Source organism: Elephantulus edwardii, unplaced genomic scaffold (genome assembly GCF_000299155.1).
Source record: "Elephantulus edwardii isolate Elephantulus edwardi_28Jun2011 unplaced genomic scaffold, EleEdw1.0 scaffold00007, whole genome shotgun sequence".
NCBI lineage: Eukaryota > Metazoa > Chordata > Mammalia > Macroscelidea > Macroscelididae > Elephantulus > Elephantulus edwardii.
This window is the reverse complement of record NW_006399757.1, coordinates 22,844,980-22,865,338: the sequence shown is the minus strand read 5'-3', so window position 1 is coordinate 22,865,338 and position 20,359 is coordinate 22,844,980. Positions and strand designations below refer to the sequence as shown.

The following is a 20,359-nucleotide window of genomic DNA, read 5'->3' as shown; positions in this document are numbered from 1 at the left end:
TTGTCCCTTATTGTAAAAAAAAAGAAAAAAAGAAAATGGACTTAATAAACATATCAATCTTAGAAGGCAACTAAGGTTTAAGTAAGTCAATAGATGTAAAGCTATCATACATGAATACAGTATGACACTATAAATAAGGTGTCAACAATCCAACAAATATGAATTGGAGATAAAAGAATCTTTTCTAAAGTGAGATGGTTATTTGTGGCATGTCCAAAATTTTTGATAGTGGGAGGTAAAAGTACAGACATATCTTTTACAGTCTCTCTACTATTTTAGAAAATAACTTGGGAGAAAACTTTACTCATACACATGTAAATTATAAATTTATTCACTGTTTGGGGGAAATGTTAAAGTCACCATAAGAAGAAAAATCTAATGATGAAGATGGAGTTAACTGAGCTAAGTGTAGTTTGGATGTTTCTTTAGCCAACCTGTGATCTCTGATTTACTGGATAACGTCTTTCTTTAAATAGGGATTTGGACTCTACTTTTGTCTCTCCCCACATATTATGACTGAGATTGCAATAGACAAGCTTTTAAGAACTCTGTCACTGATTACTAAAATCGGACTATCCCCTATACGGGGTTATGTGTGAGAGGTCCATGGAAGCTGCTGCCAGCAAGGATGAGAGGAGACCACCCAAAATCCCAGGCTAAAAAAAACAAATGCAAAGAGCCCTGGAGGTTTTCCTTCACTAATGATGGGCAAGATCCAATGGTGATTGATTTTATAAAATATAATAACTTGAAATGATTATGTATGAGACACTATAAATGAAGAGCAATGTGAAATAAAATGTATATGGACTTTGTAAGCAAACCAATACAAAATTGAAAAAAAAAAGATGCTAACAGACAGTTCATTTCTAGGAGGTAGTCAGAAATCCACACTGCAGATAGGAGCCACTATTGTCATCCAATGGTGATTAATTTTATAAAACGTAATACATGAGATTGGAACAGGATAGAGCAGGGTATAGGGATGCTGTACATAGGGTCACCATGAGTTGCAAGCAACTTGATGGCACATGACAACAATGCATGAGAATGATTGTATAAAACCCAATATGAAAAAAGTGTGAAAAGCCAATAATTTTTTTTAAAGTACTCTTCATATTAGACTTTTAAAAAAAATTACTGTTTCTACTAGCCACAGGGGAGGAAAAAAAGTCTGGGCATAGCTGTCTTCACTGTGAAGTTAGGGGATGAAGTTTTCAGTGAGTGTATTACAACAAAGAGATACAGCAGCAACTGCCAGGAGTTCAGTGGAAAACAGTTACACTGATATGAGGATGATAGGGAAGGATCAACAAAAGGGCTGCGTACAAAAGTGTTATGTAGAAAACATGAGATCTGCAAGGAACAGTGACTGGCCTTCGGGTGACAACAGAGGAAAAGGACTCCACTTATGTTATAGGGACAAGAGAATGAAGAAAAGACTCTTCTGAAAGACCATAAGAGGAGCTGTGACCTGAAGTTAAGAATACAGTTATCCTGACTTGACCCTGTAGAGAGGGAGCCAGGGAAATAAATAGACTGACCTCACTCGCCTTCCCTGTGAGTCCTGCCAGGCCTCCCCATGGGCCAAACCAAACTATAGCCAGAAGGCAAGGGGCCCACTGATGTGGCCCTCAGAGGACAGTGTCCTGCAGAGCACAGCAGCATGCACAGGATGGCAAGCAGAGGGCCAAAGAGAAGTTCTCAGACACAAGAAGTCAGCCTGGCTAAAGCAGGTGCTCCCATGCAGACTCTACCTGCAAGTGGAGATCAGTGACCATCTAAGTTAACTCGTGAAAAATGTGGGAAGAATAGGCAAGTGGAGGAAATGAAGTAGCTTTGAATCACAGAACTAATAATATAGTTGTTGTTGAGCACCATAGAGTTGGAACAGACCCATAGCTGACCCTTCAGCAGGTTTTCATAGGCAGTTGATCACATGGGAGGAGACTGCCTAACCTTCTCCTGTGGGGCACTTGGTAACCTCGAACCACATGCCTTTGGGATTTCAGCAGAGCTTGTTGCCACTAGGCCACCAGAACCCTTACGTGCATGCTCTCTCTCTTCCTTCCTCCCTGTCTCTCTCGCCCTCTCCATGTGTCTCTGTCTGTCTCTCTGTCTCGCTTTCTCTGTCTCTGTCTCTGTATCTATATCTATCTCTCTCAACATGCATATGGTCACTGAATGATATATTTGTAACTAAATGTTCCAAATGAACTATTATTATTTTTTTTTAAAAAAAGTTTGGTCGTCATTGAGATCATACACAGCAAACATACACCAATCCTTGCCAATCTTTGGTATCACTACTTTCAACTCTGATCCTATAATGAAAATTCTTTAAAAATGTGTAATTCAACTATCGCTTATTATTTATATAATGATTAGCAAGTACTAAATTTTTAACAGGTGTAAGGTGTGTGAACATAACAAGAGTGTGCAAGGAAAACAATGAAGTTATGTTGTTAATCTCAACTCAAATTCATTACCATTGGAGTCAGAAGGAACATATCGCTGATCCTCCAGTGAGTTTTCCAAGGCTACAAATCACACTGGAGAAGAATATCCATCTTTCTTCCATGGAATGGGATTTTATTTGAATGAAATGGGGTAGATCTGAACAGCCAGAGATACACCACACCATCTTTAGGTTAGCACTGTAAATCCCTACACACTATCCCACCAGAACTATGGTCAAACCATGCATCTCCTCAGAGCAGTCCCATGTGCTGTAGAGTAGAACTGTCCCACAGAGTCGTCTAGGCTCAGGAATCTTCACATTAGCGGACCCCAGGTCCATCTCCATGGGCCCACTGCATTAGTTTCAACACACAACCTGTAGGCACTACTTACTTTTACATTATTCTTAATGAGTCTAATGTCATTTAATTATAAATGTCATCTAAAATGAATCATAAATTTTCACCTTTTAAAATTGATCAATTAAAATAATTACATTTCCTTGTGGTATAATACATGTATTAAAAATTTGCCATTTCAATGATTTTTAGTTGGTTAAATACTCACGGGTTCCAGCCCAAATCTTGTGGGTTCACATATAGAATGCCAGCCCTGGAAACAGTAGCCGGGGTTGCTGTCCTTAGGTGATGAATTTCAAACAGAAGCCTCATTGAGGGTGTCAGGGCCACACGTTCATTGCTGGCCAGGGTTAGCACCTGCATGGGGCAGTGAGGCAGGAAGCACAGACAGGCTTCAACAGTGAGCAAGTGCACGCTGCCAAGAACTATGTTCTTCTTTTTCATGGTGACCCCATGTGTGCAGAGAACTGCTCTACAGGGTATTGTAGGTTGCAATTTCCCATAAGCAGATGACCAGCCCTGTCTTCTGGGAAGCCTTTTGATCGAAGTTAGTGGATTGAACCACTATCCTTTTCCTTAGCTGTTGTTTTGTGCCTTAGTTTTGGAACTGACTCATATCTGACCTTGTAGTGGGTGTTTAGAGGCTGTAAAACACATGGGAGGAGACTGTCTATCCTTTTCCTACAGAGCAAATGATGGATTTGAACTGCCTGCCTTTGGGATTTCAGTGTAGCTTCTTACTAGTGGGCCACCAGAGCTCCCTATATTTTTATGCAAATAATACGTAACTTCCATAGGTAGTTGGCAGACAAATGTAGAAAGCCAAACCCAGAGGCCTCAAGTCTATCCCAACTCACAAAGATGTTGTAGGACAGAGCAGAACTGCCCTCCAGGACTTCCTAGACTATAAATCTTCAGAGAAACAGACAGCTACATTTCCCCCCATTAAGTAGCTGATGGGATCAAACTGTTCACCTTTCAGTTAATATCCCACTGCTTAGCCCACCAGGGCCTCTGACATTATTTCCATAAAAATATAATAGTTGAGGGTTTGGCCATTTGTACCACCCAAGGACTCCAAGTCATTAAGTTGATTAAGTTGATTAAGTTGATTCTGACTCATGATGGCTCATATTTTCCCCAGTAGAACTGTGTGGTTCAAATCCACAAGCTTCTTTGAGAATTAAAGATGAGTTAGTCTCTTCCTGTAAGGATTTACAGCCTCAGAAACTCAAACAGGAGGTCACCAGGAGTTGGAACAGATCTGAGGGCAGTAGCTATTCAGGCTTTTGGTTTTTGTTGTTGTTGTTGTTGTGTTTTGTTGGTTGTTTTGTTTAATTAATTTCAATGAACATGTACAGAGATTTTGGATTTCCATTCATTCATTGTTGCACTTTTCTCCCTGCCCACCCCACCTCCACCCCCAGTTAGCTCTTCTCTTTGAAAAGTAAAATTCCTTCATTGGTATATAATCCCCCGGCACCCCCCCATTCCCATCCCAAGTTTACTCCACTCTGCAACCTTCATTCCAGACTCTTATGATAATCATTGTTGTTGTTGTTGTTGTTATGTGCCATCGAGTCATTTGCGACTCATAGCAACCCTATGTACAAGAGCCCTAAATGCCGTTTTATCCTGTGCCAACCTCGCTGTTTCAAACACATTCATACCCACCACTCCACTCACAGAATTGATCCATCTCACCGAGGGTCTTCTTCTCCTGCACCATCCCTCCACTCTCCCAAACATGATGTCCCTCTCCAAGGACCAGTCCCTCCTTGCAACATGCCCAAAGTATGTCAGACGAAGCATCAGAATCCTTGACTCCAGGGAACATTCTGGCTTCACCCGCTCCCGGACAAACCTGTTTGTTCTCCTAGCAGTCCACGGTATACTCAACACTCTTCTCCAGCACCACAACTCAAAGTCATCAATTCTCTTTCTATCATCCCTATTCACTATCCAACTGTCCAATGCATAGCACGTAATTGCAAAGACTATAGCCTGGATCAGGAGCACCTTATTCTCTAGTCTGATGTCATTGCACTTCAGTACTCTTGAGAGGTACCTCACAGCTGACTTTCCCAGTGCAATTCATCTCCTGATTTCCTGGCTGCTGTTACCAAGAGTGTTGACTGTGGAACCAAGCAAACTAAAACTGTTAACTATCTCAATTTCTCCACCTTCCATACTGATGCTGCCAATTGGCCCAGTGGTGAGAATCTTTGTTTTCTTGATGTTGAGCTTCAATCCATATTGAAGGCTGCAGTCCTTGACCTTCTGCAGCAAGCGCTTCAGGTCCTCCTCAGTTTCAGCGAGCAGGGTTGTGTCATCTGCATAACGCAGGTTGTTGACGATTCTTCCACCAATCCTGATGCCACATTCCTCTTCATACAGCCCAGAGTCTAGGATGATCTGTTCTGCATACAGATTGAAAAGGTATGAAGACAAAATACACCCCTGACGGACCCCTTTCTTGATTTTGAACCATCCAGTGTCTCCCTGCTCTGTTCTGACAACTGCCTCTTGGTCCAAGTATAGGTTTCGCATTAGCACGATCAAATGTTCTGGGATTCCCATTCTTCTCAGAGTCAGCCATAGCTTGTTGTGATCCACACAGTCAAAAGCCGTTGTATAATCATATTATGATAATCATAATGCCCTAAAATATATTGCTTTTAAACTGTTCTCTCCCTCATCAGTTTCAATGCAACATGCATAATTCATACAGTTTTTCTCATTCTTACCCTAACCCTGATGTCAGTTCCATTCTACAGCAGTGGCACTAGGCAGTGTTTGTCCTTTTGAGACTGAGATATTTCATTCAGCATAATGTCCTTGTTGGTCACCCATTTTGAATAATATTGCTTGAGTTCTTTGTTTTTCAATGCAGCGTAGTATTCCATTGTGTGAATATACCACAGCTTCTCTATCCATTCATTTGTTGATGGGCACTTAGGTTGTTTCCTAAGTGCCTTTCCTTGCTATTGTGAACAAAGCTGCGATAAACATAGGTGTGCATATATCTGCTTGGATGTCAGTTATGGTCTCTTTGGGATATATTCCCAGTAGTGGAATTGCTGGGTCAAATGGTATCTCTATTTGCAACTTTTTGAGAAAGTGCCATACCTCCTTCCACAGTGGTTTCACCATTTTACACTCCCACCAACAGTGAATAAGGGTTCCAGTTCCTCCACAACCTCGCCAGCACTTGTTGCTTGCTGCTCTGTTTTTACCTTTAGCAAGGCCTTTTTGTGGTGCCCCTGGGTGGTTTCAAACAGCATTATTTGGTTAATACTCCAGTATTGTTGTTGTTGTTGTTCTAGTCTGTCTAATTGGAAACTACTCATAATTGATCCTCCCACAGGTTTTCCCCAATGGGAGGGGTTTGCTCATCTGTCTCCCACAGACCAGCTGTTGGATTTGAACTCCTTTGGATTAGCAGTGCAACTCCTGACCCAAACGGCAATCAGAGTCATAGATGTCACAAAAACAAGCACTTTCTCCCAAAGGAGCAGTCAAAGGTTATGAACTCAGTGTGAATAAAAATTTAAGTTCTTCCTCAGAAGAACTGACTGACCTTGAGGGGAAAACTTACCAAAACAGATTTATTAATGTCAACCTTTAAATAAGTATGGCAACTAAAATATTAGACAAAAAAACAGGCCAAGTGTTAAACCATTAAATACCATTTACAAAAATAAACTATCCTTAGAATTTTAAAGACTTCAATTATCATGTATTATACAGAAAGTCATCCAAGTATAAAGATCTGAGATATTTTATGATGAACAATGTCTTAGTTCAGAGAGTACTAATCATTGTGAAAGTGGTTACAAATTCTATTCTGTCATAATGGTGATTACTCATTTCTCTCTTGACCCTAACAACAGGTCTAGCTTAGCTTAAGTGGTACCTTATAGACTTTTATCATCACTTTCATCTTCCTTTTTGTTGCTGGCAATACTTAATTATAGCAAAACATTAGAGGGAAAATATTCCTATTGAATCTGTGCTTATAGGAACAAATTAATCTGATTCGCTAAATCCCTCCAATTTAAACATGACACGACCCACTCTTACTGTTCAAGTAGTTCAAACTTAATAAAATATAAGATGTAGTAATTTAAGCTTAGCTCTTCAAAAGGTAAGCTCTGTATGATCAAAATGAAATTCTTAGATATGTATCTCTCATTAAAGATGGTTAAAGTTATACTAACATGAAGACTATTTTGCTTTAAATTCTTTAACAAGGAAATGAAGAGAACTAATCAGAAATGTGTCACTTAAGAACGCTAGGTTAATGACTGAAAATGAGCATTCACGCCATGAGAACAGAACTGCTAACACTGAATACTACTTGAGATTTAGCACTGCAATGCCTTTTACCTTGTTATCATCCATAACTGTGTTTAGTGATTCAATCCACATGGGATCAATATCTCCATCCAGGACTATCCATTTTGGTCCCTCATGCATCAGATTTGCTTGTTCTCTCAAAATGAATGAGAAGAGACCTATAAATGAGGAATTGTTGTTAGATGCTCTCAGGCATGGTACCTAACTCAGGGCGACCTCATACACAACTGCACACACTCTTGTGACTCGGGGGATTTTCACTAGCTGATTTTTAGAAATCATTTGGGCAGGACATCCTTCTTCCTAATCCTTATGATATATAATGAAGTTGAATGTTATCCATTTCTAAAATTATTTTTTTCTTATTCTACTCTCATTAATTTTTTAAAAGTCATTTTGATGCCTCTCAGGTAAGCAAGCTAGAAATCTTCCCATCCACACCTGGACTCCACCCCTCAATCTATTACTGTGCAATTCACCTTTCCATGGGAAGGTTCCCTAACTTTGAAGACAAAGCTTCCCAGGGCTAACTGGAAAAATAGCTTCTGAGTAAATGTAGTGGAGGTTTACAGGAAGTAAGGTATATAAAACTGATAACTTATCTCAGATGGACAAATTATTCATTCTTATGCACATATATTCAGTACTGATTTTAGACTACATATAAGTTTATTTCTTTTCTTTTTATATAATAACCCAGGAGTACAACTCAAGACCTGAAGTATTCACAAATATTACAAATCCCTTTGAGAAATATGATGTATTAGCATAATTAATATCTGTTCTTTATTAAATGGTCTATATTAATAATGAATCTATATTATGCTAATATAATGCCAATCACCATATTTATATGGCATTATATTAACTTAAGGGGGAGGGTGCTGTTACATAACACTATGTATATTGTCATCGTTGATGCTGTTATGTACCATTGAGTCAGAACCAACCTATAATGGACCCTCTAGCTGGTGTCCAGAGGCAGTTAATCACATAGGAGGAGATTGCCTATCTTTCTCTCATGGGGCAGCTGATGGATTTGAATCATGTGACTTCGGGATTGCAGCACAGCTTCTTAGCACTAGGCCACCAAAGCTCCAAATGTATAGATTGACAGCCTATATAACAAATGGTGCTGGCAAAATTGGAAAACCACCTGTAGAAAACTCAAAGAAGACCCGCACCTCATATTATACACAAAACCCAACTCAAAGTGGATCAAGGAACTAGACCTAAAACCAAGGACTATAAACTTAATTAAAGAAAAGTTTGGAAGAACCCTAGAAGTCCTAATCCACAACATGAACAATCCTCCAAGCATCTTGAAAAACCTACAACCAGGAGAGGATAAAATAGATGAATGGGACCTTCTAAGAATCAAATCACTATGCACTTCTGAATACTTCTCCAATGGGGTAAAAAGGGAAGCCACAGACTGGAAAAAATATTTGGTAATGACATGTCGGCTAAGGGACTTATAGAATACTTGAGTGCCACAATAAGATAAAGGTAAACAACCTAATTGAAAAATGGGCACAGGATATGAAAAACACTTCACCAAAGAAGACATTCAGATGGCAAACAAACACATAAAGAAGAAATGTTCAAAATCCCTAGCTCTAAGAGAGATGCAAATGAAAACAACTATGATATATCATCTCACCCCAGTCAGAACAGAAAAAGTTAAGAGAGCAGCAAACAACAAATGCTGGCAATGTTGCGGAGAAAGTGGAACACTTATTTACTATTAGTGAGAGTGTAAAATGGTGCAACCACTATGGAAGGCAGTATGGCAGTTTCTCAAAAAGTTGCAAATAGAAATACTATTTGACCCAGCAATTCCACCACTGGGAATATACCCTAAAGAAACCATAGCCACGACCCAAGCAGATATATGCACACCCATGTTTACTGTGGCTTTGTTCACAATAAGCAAGAGTTGGAAACAACCCAAGTGCCCTTCAACAAACGAATGGATAGAGAAGCTCTGGTATATTCACACAATGGAATATTATGCAGCACTGAAAAACAAGGAACTCATGAAATATTATACAAAATGGGTGACCACGGAGGACATTATGCTTAATGAAATATCTCGGTCACAAAAAAGACAAGTACTGCATAATGCCAGGACTGACATGGGGATTGGGGGAAACTAAGAAAAGAGGGGATAAATAATGTACATGGCATTGAAACAGACAAGGGAGAGAATTGTATAAAAGGAATATATGATTAGGTATTATTGGCATGAGAAGAATCCAGATAAGAGGTGCATAGTAAAGTGGACTGTAACAATGAAAGAATTTTTTCCAAAGAAAAAAGCAAACTGGAGGTCAGGGGGGACAGGGAGAAGAATGTGCAACAATGAATGAATATAAATCCAAGTTCTCTATAAATTTTCATTAAAATATCACAAAAAAAAATCTAAAAAACACTTTAAAATTCATGATCCTTTCAGCTGTTACTCTTTATCTAAACATTTCATGTAAGTGCTGTATTTTTTAGTTGCTCTTTTTTCTTCTTTATTTCAATTTTTTTTTTATTTCAATGAACATCTACAGAGATTTTGGATTTCCATTCATTCATTGTTGCACTTTTCTCCCCGCTCACCCCACCCCCATCCCCACCCCCAGTTTGCTCCTCTCCTTGAAAAGTAAAAGAAAAACTCCTTCGTTGGTACACAATCCCCCTGCACTGCCACTCCCACCCCCACCCCGAGTATACTCCACTCTGCAACCCTCATTCAGGATTCATGATAATCATAATGCCCTAAAATATATTCCTTTTAAACTATTCTCTCCCTCATCTGCTTCAATGCAGTAAACATAATTTATCCAGTTTTTCTCAGTCTGCTCATTTTTTAAACTAGTTCTTGCTGCCATCCAGAAATCATGTGGCAGAAGGATGGGCAATCTCCTCTCATGATAACTGCTTCTGAAAACCTGTCAGAGGGTCAGCTCTGGGATAGGGTTCCTACTCTACGGTATACAACAATAACATTAATACTATAGTGAGAAAAACTGGCATGTGTGTGTATGTATGTATGTATGTATGTATGTATGTATGTAGGAAGCTTTCTGTGAAGTATTTTGGGTAAAAATAAGTGGCAATATCTAGTAGAAACTATTATTGTAATTCATGAAGAAGCCACCAATCTTGCAAGTGACCACTGATTTAAACTGCTTTCTGATTTTCATTATAAACACATACTATTTATACTAAAACAGCACTCCCTCCCTGCCAGAGTCCAACAGGATAAGAGAGTAAATTCTGGTTGCTCATAAATAAAGGTATTAGTGTCTATAAGCTAAGAGCACAGATTTAGAAGCAACATTATTGACAGCACAGACTTGTTACTTAAAAAAGTACAAATACTGGTGTTGGGATAAAGGAAGTTGAACCTATAAATCTGTAGAAAAGTAGGGACAGGTGATTTTATATATTTTGGTTGTTTTGTCAATATATGAAAAGAAGCCTTATTTCTTAATGTGTTGGAATTAACAAATGATCTGTTTTGTTGAGGTTTTTGTGTGTGGTTTTTTGGTTTGTTTGGCCTTTTTTCTTTGTTTTGTTTTAGTTTGCTTGGAAATATTACTGAATCTGTATAAGAAAGAAAAGGATGTTAAAAAAATAAAGAATCGAGAATAACTACTTTAGACAGGGTCATCAGGGAAGTGTTTTCCTTTGACCTAAACTACACTCACTGGGTTTTAGTCAATTCCAATTTATAGAAAAAAGCAGAACTCTTCCATAGGTTTTCTGTGGCTATAAAGCTTTACGGGAGCTGACAGGTTCATTTTTCTTCCACTGAGTAGCTAGTGGGTTCGAACCACTGACCTTTTGGTTTGCAGTTCAACACTTACCCACCAAACCACCAGCACTCCTTTACATTTGAGCAGATACTTCAGCTGTGCAGATAAGCAGAGGAACAGCTTTGCAGATGGATAGAAAAAGTGCAGCTGTACATGCAGGGAAGATGCTAACAAGTTCATGGAACAAGGGGCCAGTGTGAATTGATTATATGTAGTAAGTAAAAGGCTGAGTCATCATTCAGTCCCACTGAATAGCATTCTCACTCATGACAATTCCATGCATAACAGGGTAGAGTTGTGCTAAATAGGATTTTCAAAGGCTGACATTTTTTTGTAGATTGCCAGGTCATTCCTCTGATACACTTCTGGTTGGGCTTGAACCTCCAACCTTTTGGTTAACAGTTCAGAGAACAAACATTTATGGTATCCAGATTCTTCAAGTGGAAGGTAGAATTCAAGAAATGAAATCAGGGATGGGGGTGTGTGTCTTAATCACATAAAGTTGTATGGGCTGTGCATAATGGTAGGATTCGAAGGATCATAGGAATTAAATAGATATTCAAAGTGGAGAAACAGTATTTTGAAGCAAGCCCTGCATGGTCAACGGCCTACAAGGAAAACAGTGAGGGGACTATTTCATAATCTGAAATGGTGAGCAGTAACAGGCTTTAATGAAGATTTGGTTTTATTTGCAACTTCTTATAGGATGGGAAATATGACCCCGGGATCTTTGTACTGTTCAGTCACCCACTCACTACCATCTCATAGCCGACCCTCTAGAGGGTTTTCAGAGGCTGTAACTCACCCCAGAAGATACTGCCCCTCCTTCTCCCACGGAGTTGAGTGGGTGGATCTGGACTCCAAGGGAAGTGTTGCCTTTGGGTTAGCAATGCAACTCCCTATGGATTACACCACCAGAGCCCCTGGGAAAGGTTGAGAACCACGGAAAGAGAGGGAGACCCTCAACAAGATGGACTGACGCAGTGACTGTACCAAGGGTTAGAGCATGTTGGAAGGTTGGATAGGGCAAGGTTCCAATTTGTGCTTCTGAGTCACTAAGAATCACAGTCAATTCTACAGTGTCTAATAACATTAGGTACCTTCTGGTGCCCTGGGGCGGGGGTGGTGTGGGGTGGGATAGAGGCAAAGTCAGTTAACCATTTGGCTGCTGACCAAAAGGTTGGCAATTTGAGCCCACTAAGCTTTCTGACAGACAAAGATGGCTTTTCTCCTCCTATTAAGAGTTACAGACTTGGAAGTCCAATGAAAGGTCATCAAGAGTTGGAATCCCCTTGGATGGCAAAAAAAAAAAAAAAAGAAAGAAAACCAAAATAAAACATTGCCATCAAGTTGATTCTGACTCATACTCCCATGGGTTTCTGAGGGTAAAAGTTGCACAGAAGGAGGTTTCTCCTCTTTTTCCTGGTGAATGTGAACTGCCATACAGGTGCCAACTTTGGGAAGGCAGTGTAACTCTCTACTTATAAAGGTGTGTCTAAGGCACTCATGTTGACATCTTTATCCCATCACCTTGATGGGGTAGTGTGTAACTGTACAGTTGGAAGTCTGAATTCACCGAGTGCTCAGTCAGAGGAAGATGAATGGTCTCCTTCCATAAAGATTTACAGCCTTTGAAACCCAAAGGAAGATCACCAGGAGTCAAAATCAAATCAATATAGTGAATTCTTGTGGTTTACCAGGATCTCAGGCATAATTGATCTTAAACAAATGCACACTTCTGAATACGAATATATTGAATGCAAATTGTTTGCTTAAACCTACTTTTAATTTATAGGTTATGCTTGTTGTTGTGATCGGCTGTGTTTCCAATAAATGTCAATGCATAAATAGTAAATGTGTGAGTATGCCTAAAATTCGCTTCAACTGAAAATGGCATTCTAGCTAGGAAAAGAAAAAAAAGGAAATTTTTAGCACTTCAAAAGGGGAAACACAACTTGCCATCTTTCCATTCACGGGTAGCATGATGTATGAAACCAAAGAGTTCATCTGTTGTCACAGCTTTAGGGTTTAAGTCATTCCAAACAGGTTTCTGTTTCATGTTAACATATGTTCGGTGCAGCGTTCTTAGAATCTGAGAGAAAGAAGGAAAAGAGCTGAGAAAATGAAAACTAATTTAAGCCAAATGGAGAGAAAAAAAGGCTTCTGTAGGATTCTCCTCATTATATATTCCTATATACCTATGCACACTAAGAATGAAAGTGGAAACATACATATGCAAATTTTTATTACCATTTGGAATATTTAATCCCACAATCCCTTAAGGAGACAGAATCTGTTCACCTGATTCTTGAATGACTTCAGCCAATTAAGTCATTTCATCACTTAAGACTTTTAGTCTTGTGCACAAAATGGAAGATTATATCTAAACTATGCCTATGCATATAAAATGCGCCCTTGCCTAAATTACGAAGACCAGTTCTCAAAAGGTGGTGTCTAAGAGAATCACCCACAGAGGATACTGCTGGGCCCAACCTCGGGGTTACGAATTTGGTAGGCGCTGTGTGGGGCTGGTCTAGAGAATGACATCATGCCTGGTAAAGTGGATGGCCAGTGAGAAATGGGAAGACTCACTACAAGATGGATTGCAACAGCGGGCATAACATGGGCTCAAGCACAGCATCAGAGATGGCAAGGATGATGCAGGAGCAGGCACGCACGGGTCTTATGCGTCAGACCCAACCTGACGGCACTAACCCATGGCAACAACAGGGTGGGGTTTATCATTTGCATTTGCAACAATCTCCCTGGTGATGCCATCCATGCAGGTTCAGACATGTTCACGCTACTAGATCTAGAGCTGGGGTTCTAATTCCGAGACAGTCACCACTGAAGGGAGGGAGGTATGCTACAGACCTCGAGTCATTAGAGCCCAGGCCACTGCTATCCAACCTACATGTACTGGACAGTCACCACAACCAAGAGTTATCTGGTCTCAGTTGTGGCTGAGACACTCCGATCTAAATAAGTGAAGAAAAGAAACCTTGAGGTTAAGGACCCAGTGCATGTCCATTTAATTGATGTCTTAACACAAATATCTACCCCAACTCTACATTGTTTTCCCAGGAAAAGTCACTTCTTTTGTTTTCTATATTCGTGATCTTTGCCTATCCGCAGGGGTTTCTGAAGAGCATTTATCAATCAGTTAGCAATTAGGTAAACCATTGCTAAAGACTGTGGAAGAATAAGTTATTAACAAGCATGGCCCTGAGCTTCTGAGCTTTCATTATATCAACTCAAATTAAGTGTTGAACGGAACAGAACTGGAGAAGCTAGATGAAAGAAACTGAATGCCTTAGGGATGGTACATATATTTAGAAACCACTAATCTACTAGAAATTACAGAATTTATTTCATTTTATCCTTCCTTGAACCCTAGCCCACATCTGAAACTTACTCTAACAAAATAATTATAGGTCTTTCAATCATCTACTTTAATATTTCAATTATTATGTTTTCCCCCCACTAGGAAAAGACCAATAGTGAGCTTTCTTTTAGAACTAGTCCACTATGATTTCTGATTGAAATACTGCCAAGTTCTCTTCAGACCTATGTTCTAATGCCTCACTTGATTATTTTTAGTCACTGGCTACTCTATATCTCAGCACCATGAACTAAAAGACAGTTCTGCATATTCTATCTCCCGAACAAAAAAAGAAGTATATTGCCAGGACTGTCAGTTCAACCAAATTAAATCAAGCAGTGAACTAAAAATGGGGTTAATAATGGCCTCAGGGCATCACTGCGGCTTGTGTAAATCCTACATAGTGCATCTATCACTAAAAACAAAATCCATCCCTACATCAATTCCAAATCCCAAACCAAGCACACTGCCATCAAGCTGACACCCACTGAGGCTGCAACTCTTAACCGGAGACTACACTTTTTTCTTCCTCAGAGTGGCCGGTGCTTTGGAACTACTGACCTTTGGTGTGTAGCATGCTATGTCACTGTACCACCAGTACAGGGTGGTACTTTAGGGTTAAGAGGTACTTTTAAAATGTGGTGGGTTTTTTTTGTTGTTGTTTGATTTTTTTAATTTTTTTTAATATTACCTCCCTTTCTTTGCATGTTTTGTGCTGGCTGTATTTCTGAGACAGGATTGAAGGAAAATATTTGCAGTTGTTTTCCTTAGTGATGCAGGGCAGAAAAATAAGGATGGCTTGGGAAAGATATAAAAGTAGTTTTTGGTAAATGTGGGTCAAATAATCAAATTTTGCAAGCCAGATATTATACCCCACTGTCTCTCAAGATGTCATTCCTGAATGAAAGAGTTTCGATATAATGATATTATTGAAGGATGGAGAAGGTCTGATGGAGTGAATCTGAAAGGATATTTCATGTGGAGAGCACAACCTTCACTTCTGCCCCCTTGTCCTGTGTGAAAGAGACACTCTGAAGTCTTACTACCAACTCCATGCCAATAGTGTCAAACAATCAAAGAGCAACATTAGAGTCTCGAACTACAATCTCAAATCATGGCAGCTTTCCCTGTGGGGAATTCTTTTAAATACCATTGAAGATATGGGGAAATGTCCTTTCATGACTGAAGGCAAATAATTGAGAACCCTACCTTGCTTTTTCCTGTGCCTGCATTGCCAACAACAAAGACAGAGTGTCGCATGGCCAACAGTTCCTCAAGCTGCACCACCTGTAGGTCAAACAGTCAGTCACTGGTTGCCTTTAAAAAGTTGATAACAAAAAAAAGACAATCTACTCACAGCTGTCCGATTCTCCTTTCATTACAAGCCAAGGTAACCTCACTAAAGTTATGTTTGAGGTAAGCTTTCATCAACTGCAAGTGCAACAGAAAGAATACTTTCTCCTGGATTTTCACAGAGGACATGGGCAGGGAAAATCACACTACATCATTACCCACAGAGCCAATGAAGTAGACAGAGGGGTCCTGCTCATTGAAAGGGTTACCTGGCACAAAATTAAAGTGCTCTTTATGAAGGCTTCAGCCAAATTATCTCAAGGGCAAATGAAACATCACTGTCCATAAGTGAGTAATGTCACAGTCTCTAAAAATTGAAAATGGAAGCTACTATGTTGCAAGAGTGGCATCTACTTCCTAAACAACAAGTCTCTGGAAACTCTATGAACTTGGATAAATGTTGATAGTTATAGAAAGGCTTTAGGCCTTTTGTTCATAAGGTCGCTATGAGTCATGCTCAACTTGAAGACAACAACAAATTCAGACAAGTATATATATATATGACTATAAGACTTTGTCAGATGGTAGCCTCTTCACTTATTTTCATATGCACTGACTTTTCTTTCCTATTAAACTCATGTACTAATTATATCAACGGAATATGACAATAACAATGATGCTTTTCTCATCTCTTTCTAAAATGAAGGGAAGAGAGGACAAAATACATTTTTTATGCATGTGACCAAGAATTGTATGTATACTGAACTAATTAATGGTTATTGTAGTGGCACACCATAAAGTCAGAACTGCCCCATAGCTGACTGCCCAGGGGGTTTTCAGAGGCACTTAATCGTGTGGGAGGAGACTGCCTATCCTTCTCCAATGCAACAGCTGGTGCCCTCGAACTGCATGCCTTTGGGATTGCAGTGCAGCTTCTTGCCACTCAGCCACCAGAGTTCCCTAATTAACGGCTTGCTTGTCATTTAAAGCTATGACTTAATCATACCTATGTTTTTCACCTTCTCACAGAATGAGATAGACAAAATATTTACTTTAGTAAAGGCTGTCACATTATTATAAGCATTTGCTAATATCAAATTAAGGTCACTGTAATGCATGTTACTATTTGGTTTAATAATTCTCAGCTACAATGATTTTCACAGAAAATCCAAACACCACAAAGAAAAGTCAACGGTCCGTTTACTTTGAGGATGAAGCTCTCCTCGGGCTGTAGGCGAAGCTCCAGGGTGGACTGCCTGACCATCTGTTCAAAGTGTGGCGTCCTCCTCCTGGGCACGTCCAGGGCAGGAAACAGGTCACCCACCAGGCCCAGGAACACAGGAATGTCGTCAGTCACTATTTTAGGCATATTGAAGTCCCTCAATGCTCTCATAAGGACCTAGCAAAAGAGAACAGAAAACATTTTTTACTAAAATGTCAATACACGGTCTAACTAACAAGTAAATAGTGAAAGACATTATGTTTAATCTTCTTCTCCAAAGCATGAGATATTTGTATTGTTCTCTATTAAGATGCATCTTACCTGTTAAAAAACAAACAAGTAAAATACAATCTAATTGCCACCAAGTCTATACTGACTCCTGGTGACTCCATGTGTACAGACAAGAAATGTGTTCCATACAATGTGCAGTGACTAATTTTCAGGCGCAGAAACTAGCACAGGGGCTTGAGCATGGCAGGGATTGTGAGAATGGTGTTGGACAGGGCCAAGTTCAGACCTGCTGTTTGCAGGGTCACCATGAGCTGTTGTCAACTTGATGGCACCTAACAACAATATAACAATTATTTTTCAGAAGCAGATCACCAAATTTTCCTTCAAAGGAATCTCTGCATAGACTCCAAACTCCAACCTTTCAGTTAACAGTTAAGCAAGCTAACTGTTTGCAGTATCCTGGGACTCCATTCCATCTCTACGAAAGTAAATTTCTCCTCACAAGTTAATGCATCATGAGACACAACAAAGCCACAGCAGTGATCCACTTTTGATCTCGAGAAAGGATATCCTCTTTCCTTAATATACAAAGTCTGGGTGTAAATTAACTGGTCTCATTAGAGTAATGCCTCCAAAATACTCTGAGAACTTTAGAATAATAAAGCTAAATATCTGTTTTTCCTTTTTTATACTATATTGGCTGAAAATCAGAGATGGTTCCTACGCTTAGTGGTAAGGAATTGCACGACCAACCCAAAGGTACATGTCTTTCAATGTAACTTACTACCTCTGAAAACCTTTTGGAGGGTCTGTTATGTGTTAGTTCTGATCGACACCACACAATAGTAATAAAAAAAAAATCAAGATGGCTTTCACAAGAAGAGCTCAACAATAGATACAATAGAATAGGCAAACAAATGAGAGAAAATCTTGAGTTAATCATACATATTGACTGTGGGAAAGGAGAACTATACTGGATAAGAAAATATCACTATGAAGAAGAGTTTTTTAAAAAAAAAAAAACATTTCATAGGAATAGATCCCTTTCCCACCTATTTCTCAATTCTATTGCATGTCTATAATGATCTCTATGTATTCCTTTCATCATTTAATACGGAAAAATGCATAAGGCAGCTGTTATTTTTTTTTCTTCTAGGAAGCATAGTAGAACATCTCCCTAGAAGTTCTAAGCAACCAACAAGTCATTTCATTGATCTGCTGGCAATCTTCTTTACTGTTCTATTCTTTATGCACATCCTACAGCCCGTGAAACGTACATACTTTTCATGCAATTATGTACTGGCTGAATATTTAATTATTAATATGAAACTAAAATATTTTTCCTAAATGCTCTTCACAGGAAATCAAATAGTGATTAATAAAGCACTGTGTGTGCATATGTGTATGTGTGTAAATAATATGCTAGTTACACAGTGGTAGCAAACTGTTCCAACTTCTCACTCATTACTTTTATATGCACTCATTACTTTTCTATGCATTCTATGTCCTCTATGTGTGAGGATATTAAATATAAAACACAGTACTTCACTGTAACTTTCAAAATACTTTTGGAGCTGATTTTTTCCGAAGACTCATAAAATCACAATTTCTGTATGTTTATATTCTTATGCTTAAGAACATAGTGACTTTTCATAACACAGGAAGTATCAGTCTGTGGGATATTCTGCATTAAAAACATGCTATGATTGGCATTTCCTCAGAATAATATCTCACTGGTAGGAATATACTCCAAGGAAATCAGAACTGAGACGTGACTGGAGATATGTACACCTCTGTTCATAGTTGTGTTATTCACAATAGCAAGAGACTGGAAACAGCCCAAATGCCCATCAACAAATGAGTGGATTGAGAAATTGAAGTACTTACATAAAACTGAATACAATACAATACAATACAATACAATACAATAAGGAACTATGACTTTGTAAAATACTATGTGACATGGGATGGTCTAGAGAGCATTATGCTGAGTGAAATAACTCAGTCACATAAGGACAAATACTACATAAGACCACTACTGCCAAAATAGGAGGATACCTTGAGCAAAATATGTATAAATATCCGAAAGGGGAGAGGCAAGAAGAAAAGGTGAATAAAAATGAAGGGAACAAATTACTAGGCTAGCAGAGATTAGAGAGCAGAGGAGGGTGAAGGAATAGGAAAGATTCAATGGGGACTTGAAGAGATGTAATGATAATAGGCATAGACCAATAGGAATTAATTATATAAAATACCATGTATATGAATGATTGCATACAACAAAAATATTACTGCTTCTAAAAAAATAAGGCAGAATTTAGTAAGAATAACTACTATTTATTTATGCTAACTCTTAAAAAATTATGTCTTAATATTAATTAAGAAAATCAGCTACTATGATTCTTGACAAGAAAAAAATCTCATGTCTTATTTTGTAAAAGTTATGTTATGCATGATGCACCATCCAGGTATACACTTCCATTTACTCGGAACTAAAATTCCTCATTTGAAAACATCACATTAGCACATCAGTACCTGATCTTCAGGTCTATTTTTATCTCCTCGTTTAAGGGAGCCAGCTACCACCAAGACAGATTTAATAGCACGAAGTCCCCAGTCATAATGATCCTGAAATCAAAACACAGGTAGACACTCTCAAAAAATTTTATAAAGAAATATGATTCTTATTCCATAAGTAAAAGCCAAAAATGAAGAAAATAAGAAAAGAAAACAACAGACAAATACATTTTAAAGATTGAAAAACAGTATCTTCACCACTTAGTTGGGATTCTGGAAACCACGTGTTCTCCTGCTTCTTCCGCCTGACTTCTCGTCGGCAAATCCATCTATAAACACTGAACTGCAGCATTTAACCTATGTCCCAACCACCTCTCCATTCTCTTCCCTTAACCATAAATCTGCAAACTCAAGGGCCAAACTACTTCCATACACGTTCTCCTCTAACCACAAGCACATCTCTAGAGTTGCCCCCTGACCATCTTGAGATCTCATCATTTTCTAAACTTCTGTCTCTAACATCCTTAATCTATTTTTAATATTTTACATAGTGAAAACTATATTCACATTTAGCTATAAACCGATTGTTGTTGTTATGTACCGTCGAGTCGTTTCCGACTCATAGCGACCCTATGCACAACAGCCCTAAACCCTGCTCTATCCTGCACCAACTGCACTGCCTCTGACACACCCATCCCGATTACCACAGTCACCGAATCAATCC

General features: G+C 38.9%; 1 protein-coding gene across 1 annotated transcript in view; it reads right to left on the bottom strand.

Moving 5' to 3' along the window:
- DNAH11 (dynein, axonemal, heavy chain 11) overlaps nucleotides 1–20,359 on the bottom strand; it is a 481,900-nt gene that overhangs the window by 278,450 nt on the left and 183,091 nt on the right. The window contains exons 37-42 of the mRNA XM_006880385.1: nucleotides 19,654–19,746; nucleotides 16,870–17,064; nucleotides 15,582–15,659; nucleotides 12,950–13,082; nucleotides 7,209–7,336; nucleotides 3,028–3,176 (exon numbers count right to left, since the gene is read on the bottom strand). Coding sequence (XP_006880447.1) covers nucleotides 3,028–3,176; nucleotides 7,209–7,336; nucleotides 12,950–13,082; nucleotides 15,582–15,659; nucleotides 16,870–17,064; nucleotides 19,654–19,746 — 776 coding nt within the window. The remainder of the gene's footprint in view (nucleotides 1–3,027; nucleotides 3,177–7,208; nucleotides 7,337–12,949; nucleotides 13,083–15,581; nucleotides 15,660–16,869; nucleotides 17,065–19,653; nucleotides 19,747–20,359) is intronic.